The sequence below is a fragment of the Agrilus planipennis genome, unplaced genomic scaffold, assembly GCF_000699045.2.
Source record: "Agrilus planipennis isolate EAB-ADULT unplaced genomic scaffold, Apla_2.0 scaffold4, whole genome shotgun sequence".
Taxonomy (NCBI): Eukaryota; Metazoa; Arthropoda; class Insecta; order Coleoptera; family Buprestidae; genus Agrilus; species Agrilus planipennis.
Window position 1 is genome coordinate 3,639,316 of NW_020442463.1, and position 9,216 is coordinate 3,648,531.

Genomic DNA, 9,216 nt, shown 5'->3' on the forward strand with positions numbered 1-9,216 from the left:
GCTAATTGTAATATGATTCGAAACATTTACAGGTTAGTGCTTAAAATTTTATATTGATTGAAAAATTTTGATAAAAGCAAAATTGACAATCAGTTTCTCAAAGTATATGTCTTTCAGTACATCACATTCTATAGACATCAGCGACGTACGTCAATCTTTCTTGAAGCGTTGTACTTTTTAATTCATTTTTTATTATTTTCAATTTGGAAAAAAAGCGCTCCTCAGTTATCACCATGCTTAAAAAGATTTTGAATACACTTTCTACATTTGGAAATGTGTCTTCAATTTTGTTTTGTAATTAATAGTTGATTTTCTGAAAATGAAAATATTTATCGGTAATAAATATTGGTTTTCGACTGGTAAATGGATCTGGCAGAAATTAGAGAACCCCGTTGATCGCGGAGCCCTGGGCACTTCCGAGAATGCCAATGGAAAAGTGGAGACTGCAGGGAGCCCAAGGCATTTAGAGGTATGTACTACTATGCATATACTTATGGTTTACCGTTTTTATATTTGAAGAACTTAAAAGGCGTCATGGGTCATATGGGACTTAAAATCTACAACTATGTGGCTCACCTTTGACCCATGCAAAATGAAGGTGGCTACGTCCCTGGTTTAGTTTATTTTTTTTTTTTTGTTTTTTTTTTTGTTTAGATTATGCTCGAGGAGGGGAAATCTTCAAAAGACACCCCCTGAAGGGGGGTAGTGTCGGATTTTTACCGACTAAAACCCCTCCTCGAGCGGGGAGGTAAATCCTGTGGATTCTTCATCCCGGGAGAAAAGTGGAAAGCTTGGGATTAAGGATAAGGTTGAGATGGGGAATGGGTTAAAAGTGTGGGTAGAGGGGAGTGTTGGGAAAGAAACCGAAGTAGGTGGTCCATCTCTGATGTACTGGATGGACACTCGCGCTAAAAAGCGAAACTAGGGAACAAGAAGTGAGCGAAAGGGGAGCGGCTCATTGTAGAAGGTGACAGGGCCTTCGGAAACGGTCGTTGGGTTTCGGTGCGAAGTTGGAGAGTGCCGAGATGGTGGGGTTTGGGTGGCCTGACACTGAGGCCCGGAGATTTGCCGCGAATGTGATTGCAGCATCAGGGAGAGAAGGTAAACCGGTTTCAGTCAGAATTTGTGTGTTTCTGACGAACCAGGGATAGTCTAATGCGGAGCGAAGAATCCGCATGTAAGTGCCTTGCAAGGCTTTCAGGCGGTGGGGAAGGGCGCAGCCCCAGACGGGAATAGCATAGGAACAAATGCTCCTGATAATTGCGTTAACGCACGGATTTTGGTCTGTTGGGAGATGGTGTTGTTTCGAAAGAAAGGTTTGAGTGCGATGAATGCACCCAGAGCCTTGTTGCGTGTCGCTTTAATGTGAGGCCGCCAGTTTAGGCATCTGTCTAAAACGACGCCTAGGTACGTGACAGAGGTGCTCCATTTGATGGGGCGGTTGTTGACAATAATGGAGGGAGGTTTTCGGAGCCTACGGGAAAAGAAAATTGCCTCCGATTTGGTCTCGTTAATGGAAGGTTTCCATTTCCGATACCAGTTTAGGAGCTGGGGTAGAAACCTATTGATTCTTGCTGTGCATTGGAGAATGGTGCTTGAAGGGTTTATGATAGCAATGTCATCAGCGTACAGGGCAGTCAGAAATGAAGTGTGGGAGGGGATGTCCGCGCAAAACAGGTTAAACAGAATAGGGGATAGTTTGGAGCCTTGTGGGACACCGGCTGTGACGGGTTTACTGGCAGAAAGAGCAGAGCCAACGCGGACCCGAAGGCTTCTGTCTGTGAGGAAGGACCTGATAACCCCAACTAGAAAGTGTGGGATGTTAAGGGCGATAAGTTTGGAAATGAGACCTTCGTGCCAGACTCGGTCGAAGGCTTGTTGGACGTCAAGAAGGAGCATGGAAGTGTGACGCCGCTTGTTGAGGTTGTCGGAGATGTGTTCAGTAACACGAAGAAGTTGGTGTCCGGTGCCGTGTTGCCTGCGGAAACCGTGTTGAAAATCAGGGAGAAGGTTGTTTTGCTCCACGTGGTCTAAGAGCCGAGCGAGAAGGACGGATTCTACTACTTTGCTCAGCGAACTGAGCAGGCTGATGGGCCTGTAGCTTGAGGGAGAGCTGAGCGGCTTCCCTTTTTTGGGGAGACAGATGACAGTGGCTTCTTTCCAGACCAAAGGAAAGTGGTGGAGCCGCATGATGGCGTTTGTGATGTTGCACAGTGCGGTTATGTGCTTTGGTGGCAGGACTTTAAGGACTCCGTTAGCAATTCCGTCAGCGCCAGGGGCTTTTCTCTTTTTTAGAGAGCGGATAATGAGAAAGATTTCTCGTGGGGACGTGTGTTTGAAGTCGGAATTCAGGGGAACGAAGTTCTGGGAGACGGCTTTGGTACGCTCGTGAAAGTCGGCAAGATCCACTGGGCTTGGTAGTGGGGAGCACTGGAGACACAAAGAGTCTGCGAAGATTGCAGCTTTTTCTTCGTCTGAGGAATAGGTGGAGCCGTTCTGTTTAAGGGGCGGAAGATGGGGAGCTCTGTTACGAAGGGAACGGATCACTTTCCAGGTGCTTCGTGGATGTTTTTCTGCCTGAGCGATATAGTCGTCGAAGGATGCGCTGCGGAATTCGGTTAGACGAGTTTTTAGTTCTCGTTGAAGGGCGTTTACCTCTGCACGTTGGGCGGGGACGCGGTATTTATTCCACAGACGTCGGGCCTTGTTTTTCCTCTTAAGGAGGTCAAGGATGTCTGCTGGGAGGGTTCTGTCTTTGGTGGGCGTTGGGCGGGAGGTAGTGGAGAGCTCGACTGCGCTGGTAATCTCGTTTGACAGGAGATTCACAGCTTCGTCAAGTTCCGCTATTGTGCGAATTGGAGTGCACTTGAATGAAGATTTTTCCAGGGTGTAACGAAGGTGCAACCAGTCTAGTGACGTGGTTGGGTTTGGGGGGTTGAGGATTGGGCGGCCGACTTCAATAAGGGCTGGGAGATGGTCCGAGCTTAATGCGTCTAAGACGATAGGATCGGCGGAAAGTGTGACATTTTTCGTGACGAAAATGTCAAGAATGTCAGGGAATAGATGGTGGGGGGCAGGGAGGAATGTGGGGTCAGAGGGTGCTTCAACTGTGAGGTTGAAGTCAAGAATTTTGGTAAGAAGGAAGGTGCCTTTATTGTTGGTTTGTCGACAACCCCACGAAACGTGTTTGGCGTTGAAATCGCCTGCGACGATTGTTGGAACGCCTGAGGGGAGTAGAAGGGGGAGCTCAGAAAGGTCTCTGTCCCAAGGAGGGGAGTAGAGAGAGATAATCCTAAGAGGGCCGGTGGTTAACGAAATTTCGATGCCGACTGTCTCTAACGAGTTTGCGGCCAAAGAGATAGGCCTATGCTTTAAGTAATTCCTGACAAGAATGGCGACACCGCCGCCTCTGGCATGATCCCGGTCCCTTCTGTAGGATGAGAAGTTTGGGACGAAAAGTTTGACTTTTTCGGACAGGTGAGTTTCGGTGATGCAGGCAACACCGATTGACCAAGAAAGGGTGTTGTCGGCGGCGCTTATTAGCGCGTTTGCCGGCTTTGACGAAACCGTCGTTCTCTCGTCGATCCGTGTGCGGGAAACGGCTGTTGGAAATTGTTACCGCCGCCGCCCTTCCGCCTTCCGAGACGAGAGCGACGTTCACCCGTCGACCGCCAGCCGCCGAAACCGAGCCTACTCTTTTTTTTTTTTTTATGTTTTCGTGGAAGAGGGGAAATCTTCAAAAGACACCCTGCCGTCCGAACGACAGGGTAGTGTTGGATTCACTCTGAAGGAGCGCCTACCAACTAAAACCCCTCTACCTCAGGCCGTTTTAGGACCAGTGTAGTTGGTCCTCTTCAGCCATATGTGTAGTTCTGTTATGAGGTTTGTGACTTTTTGTGTGTGTTACTTGTGTGTGTGTTTGTGTTTAGTTGGGTTGGTTTCGTGGTTATCTGATGGAGTTGGGTAGGGAATTAAGGTGATCGATGAAATCATCGGGGAGATCTGGGGTAATGGACAGGAGTCGGGCGGGAGGGAAAGTGACTTTTTGTTTGGGTTTGGTGGTTATTCTGCGGGGAGGTTGTGTAAGTGTCCGTGTGGTGATGGGGTTATTCGTTTGTATGGCCCTTTTCACAAATTTAGTTTGTAGTGTGACGATACGGTCTGTGATGGGTGGGATATCTACGATGTTGTACAGGTCTTGTGAAGGGAAGAACCTTCCTAGTCTGGCGATTTTCCTTAGGATTCCTCTTTCGGTGGCGAGGAGGACTTCTAATTGACTGTCGGATATGTTTGTTAATGAGACTGCTCGGTAATCGATTAATGGTCTTACGAAAGTTTTGTATGTGTGGAGCAGTGTTTCTGTGTTACATGATTGTATAGTCCCGTTTATGAGAGAAATAAGGTTTGCCCGCTTACGAACTTTGTCTAGTGTTATTGCTAGATCCTTGTGTGGGTTCATAGTGTGCGTGAGTGTTATACCCAGGTATTTTATTTCTTTTTGTAGTCGTAAGCGGGTGTTGCAAATTCGAATGTTAATATGGTCGGGTGAAAGTGTGGGTTTGCACGTGTACCTATCATGTGTGAATAGTATTAATTGTGACTTATCCGGGTTTGGTTTTAATCGCCATTTGTTGAGCCAGTGTTCTAGGAGTTTTATTTGACGTTTTAGTTTGTTGTTGCAGGAGTCGGAGGTTAAGCCGTTAGCCCAGTACGCAGTATCGTCTGCGTATTGACACAGGCTAACGGTGTTTTCGATAGGTTGGGGTAGGTCGTAGCAGAAAATGTTGTATAGATGCGGGGCGAGCACTGTGCCCTGTGGTACTCCTGCATTAAGTGAGAAGGTTCGCGAGAAGGTATTACCGATTTTAATTCGGGAAGGTCTGTTTGTTAGAAGGGAGTGTATTATTTTCACGAAGTGTGGTGGTAGGTTAATCTGAAGTAATTTGTACAAGAGACCGTTATGCCATACAGTGTCGAAAGCTCTTTCGAAATCTAAAGCGATTGCAAGTGTGCAGCCGCCTGTGTTTATGTACGAAGTTACTTCAGATTGGAGTTTTAGGACAGAGTCAAGGGGGGATCGTCCCTTTCGGAACCCTGTTTGTGAATTAGGGATGATATTGTTGTGTTTGCAGTATTCGGTTAGTCGGGACGCGATAATACATTCGAATATTTTTCCGGAGTTGTTTACTAGGGAGATAGGGCGTTATGATTTCGCGTCTATATGGTTTTTTCCTGGTTTTGGTATCATTATTATGTTCGCGCTTTTCCAGGTTGTGGGGTAATATGCGGTTGTAAGTATGCCGTTGTAAATGCGGGTTAGATATTCTATTGCTGAAGGCGGTAGGTTTTTAATGATGCTGTTTGTTATTCCATCTTCTCCCGGTGAATTGTTTTTAAGTTTCGCGAAAGTGTTTGTTATGTCTTCCGAAGTAATTTCGCGTATAATGTTGTGTTGTGTGTAGCATGCTGTTTGAAGTATTTGTGTGGTGTGTAAATTTACAGATCTAATGTGTGCCGCGTCATGCTGTGGGGCCGCGTGTGTGGTGTGAAGTAATTCAAGTGTATCCGCGAACGCGCTTGCTTTTTCAGCGGGTGTGTTATAAATTTGGTTATTGATGATCAAGTGGCTGATGGGAGTTGTTTTTTGTCCAGTTATTGTTTTAAATTTGTTCCAAAATTGGGAGCCGTTGTGGTAATTTAATTTTGAACAGGATTCGTGCCATCTTTTTTGTTGATGGTTGTTGACTTCGCGGCGGACTAGGGCGTTTAACCTGTTCCATTCTGTTTTAACGAGTGGGTCGCGTGTTCTGATGAAAAGTCTATATAGTTCGCGCTTCCTTTTTATAATTTTGACGATTTCCGGTGGTAACGGTTTTCTACCGATATATATACGTTTTAAAGGTGTGGTTTCATTGACGGCGTTTTGGACAGTAAGATTATATATTTCAATCGCGTTATCTATATCGGCGGCGTTATGAATTATTGGCGGAGTTAAATTCGCGTTTGATATTTGCTCTCGGAGATTATTAAAGTTGATTTTTTTGTAGTCGCGTATTTCTTTGTATGCTGGTAGCGTAATTTGCGGCGTCTGAATCTGCATTGTAGTTGACAGGGTTTGGTGATCGCTAGTTATTGACGTGCCTATGTGGCAGGTGTGTGCGAAGATCGGTGCTAGCCTGTCGGTGCAGATAATATGATCTGGGATTGAGGATCCCCTGTAATTACTGAAGGTAGGGTTTGTATTTCTGATTCTGAAGAGATTAAGCGACAGGAGAGCGTTCGCGAGAATACGGCCGTTGCGGTTTGTGGAGGTATCCCCAAAGGACGTGTGTCTTGCGTTTAAATCTCCTAGAACTACGGCTCTTGGAAGGTTGGAAATGTATGTTATGAAGTCTGTCGAGAGTTTAGTTGTCGGGCTATTGTAATATGAAAATATTGTGATATCCCCGTATCGTGTGTGGATTGTCGCTGCGCATGCATCTATATGTTGAAACTGTATTGGTATTTGAAATTGGCTGGAAGCGATTGTTTGGTGAACTATAAGTGAAGTTCCCCTTTTAGTTGTGTTTTTCTCAGATCTAAACACTTTATAGCGATTGATGGAGAAGGTTTCTTTTGCTTTGCTCAGTGTTTCCTGAACCGCAAGAATATGTATCGCGTCTGTGTGTAAAGTGTGTATTATATTGTTTCTTTTTCGCTTCCAGCTGCATGCATTTACCGTGCTAATTTTAATGTTCATTATTTATATGCAACGGGGATGGGTCATTGTTGTTGTGGATTTGTTAATGTTTAGTGACGGGAGCGAGGAGGTATGCGGGTTATCGAAATGTGGACTTTGTTTCCTTTTTCGACGTAGGAAACTTTCCTGTGGAAAAATTGGGCGGCGTGATAGGCTATCATCTGTCGGACGAGTTTGGAGTTGGGAGTTAGGGAGTCGAAGCATAGAAATGTGAATCTGATAGCATCCTCGACCCTGAATCGTTCAGGTTCGGGAGTATCAGACGATGCCGAATCGGTTTGTTCTTCCTCGGACAATGCGTCAGCGAGGGTGTCTACGCATTTGACGGGTGCGGTTTTAGCTGGTGTTAAGGATTTAGGAGAGGGGCGGCTTGGGCATTTTGAATCAAAAGCAAGGTGATTGCCTTTACAGTTGGCGCAGCTAGGAGTGGAGGTTTTGCAGGATTGGGAAGGATGCTTGTCGCCGCAACGGTAGCAAAGTGGTTCCCGTTGGACGCAGGAAGTTGTGTTGTGGCCAAATGCAAAACATTTGCCACATTGTAAAGGCTGAGGGCCAGGAGATTGGGATGGGACACAACGGTAGGTTTTGGAGAACATAGTGAACCCCTTAGAAAAGAGTTTGTCGATGGATTTGGGACAATTGGATATAATCCGGAAAAGGAAAGTGTCTTGACCGGTTTTTCGGGATTTGATACGCCAAGCGTTCTTGGCCTGGATGTTCTGGTTTTGTAGGGCCGAGAGGATGTCGGTCGCTACTATGTTGTGGTCTACGGATAAAACTACACAGCAAAAGGTTGGTTTGTGTAGTCTAGGGGATTGGGATTGGGAGTTGGAATCTCGGTTAGGTTGATTAGGTTGGATTGTTATTTTTTCGGATATTAGGGATCGGAGAGTCAGGAGTTTTTTGAATATCTGCGGGTCTTTAGAGGTTATCTTGGCTTTGTTACAACTAAATACAGTTAGTGAAAGGAATAACAGGGTTGGTATGGATTTCAGGAGTCCGAAGAGGTCTTTTTGGTTAGAATATTTTTCGGGGATGTTTGTTATGGTAGCTTCGTAAAGGTTATCGGTGTCGGAGAGGGAAGGGGATCTAGTTGGGGTTCTAGGGGATGAAGGGGAGCTAGTAGGGGATGTGTATTGGGAGTCGAACGAACGAGTCCGCCGGCGGTTTACGGTGTTAAACGGCTGTTCTTCGACAGGGGATTCAGGAGTGGGTCGTTTAGATGTTGATGGTGTGGAGGTGTCCATCTTCCGTTGCATTTTTTTTGAAAAAACAAAAGTTAATGAGAACGGCAAGAAAAAAGAGTTAAGTCGTTTCAGTCGGCGGCCTTGAAGAGGTGAATTGAGTGCGTGTGTTTGTGTGTATCTGTTTGTGTTTGTGTTTATTACTTAGTTAGTTGGTTGACAGGGTAATTTGTTAATATCAAAGGGACGTTGCGTACTCGGTCCCTATGACTGTTTGTTAGTTGGATAATAAAAATTATTCTTACTCTACTCTGCACGACTCAACGAAGAAGCTGGAAAGTAATGTGCAACGGCTATCGAACGAATACAGGAACTAGGCTGCACAGTAGGAAGTCCGTTGGTAGTAGTTCTGATGAAGTTGCTGCTGATTATAAGATGATCGGAGTACATCTGATCGGCTCGAAGGTTCGATGTGGTATGGCGAGCCTACTCTTTTTTTTTTTTTTTAGGATCGGATGGGGTTAAGTTTTTTAACAATGTCAGGGTCACGGGAGGTAACCACTGCCTTGTTGTCTCGGTAGACGGTCAGAGAAAGGAAAACTAGCAGGAGTGTCCATTTCGATGTTCGGTATTAAGTGCGTGTGTGCGTGTGTGTTTGCTCGAATGAGTGCGTGTGTGTGTGAGAGTAGGTTGTTGTTAGCGGTTTTAGTACAGTAAGGGGTTGTGTTAAGACACTGGGACGTTGCATACTCGGTCCCTAGTGATCTGTAGGTTAGTGATAATGTTTATAAGTAGCTTACCGTTACGTCTGCTGGGCTGTAATTTGATGCTGCAGGTCGTCCGGTCCGGCTCTTAAATAGGCTGACGTTGCGGAAGAGGCGCGATTGGCGGACGGCGAGCGGCGGAGGCGGAGTCGAGCGGGCCCGGCATAAATACCGGTCCGGGACCGTTTCTCGCTCAGTTACCGTCTAAATAAAACCCGTAAACGGTTCGTTCGTTCGTTCATTCATTCATTCAGAAAGAAAGAAGCCCAGCAACAACCGACACGATGACAGGCAGAGGCAAAGGCGGCAAGGGATTGGGGAAAGGGGGAGCGAAGCGTCATCGCAAGGTCCTTCGCGACAACATCCAGGGCATCACGAAGCCGGCCATCAGACGGCTCGCCCGGCGCGGCGGCGTGAAGCGCATCTCCGGCCTGATATACGAGGAGACTCGCGGCGTGCTGAAGGTCTTCTTGGAGAACGTGATCCGCGACGCCGTCACCTACACGGAACACGCCAAGCGGAAGACCGT

The 9,216-nt window shown here is 46.4% G+C and overlaps 2 protein-coding genes across 2 annotated transcripts; one reads left to right on the forward strand and one right to left on the reverse strand.

Moving 5' to 3' along the window:
- Nucleotides 1–3,870: 3,870 nt before the first annotated feature.
- On the reverse strand, nt 3,871–5,114 carry LOC112906547. Its single transcript, XM_025980864.1, has one exon. It carries the CDS (start codon nt 4,457–4,459, stop codon nt 3,947–3,949), a length of 513 nt encoding a protein of 170 aa, XP_025836649.1. The 5' UTR covers nt 4,460–5,114; the 3' UTR covers nt 3,871–3,946.
- A 3,777-nt stretch (nt 5,115–8,891) lies between these two features.
- Nucleotides 8,892–9,214, forward strand: LOC112906571 (histone H4; the record flags this gene model as incomplete). The annotated part of the gene is made up of 1 exon (XM_025980907.1): nt 8,892–9,214. A coding segment is annotated over exon 1 (243 nt), but the record flags the coding sequence as incomplete, so codon positions are not given.
- Between the last annotated feature and the right edge of the window lie 2 nt (nt 9,215–9,216).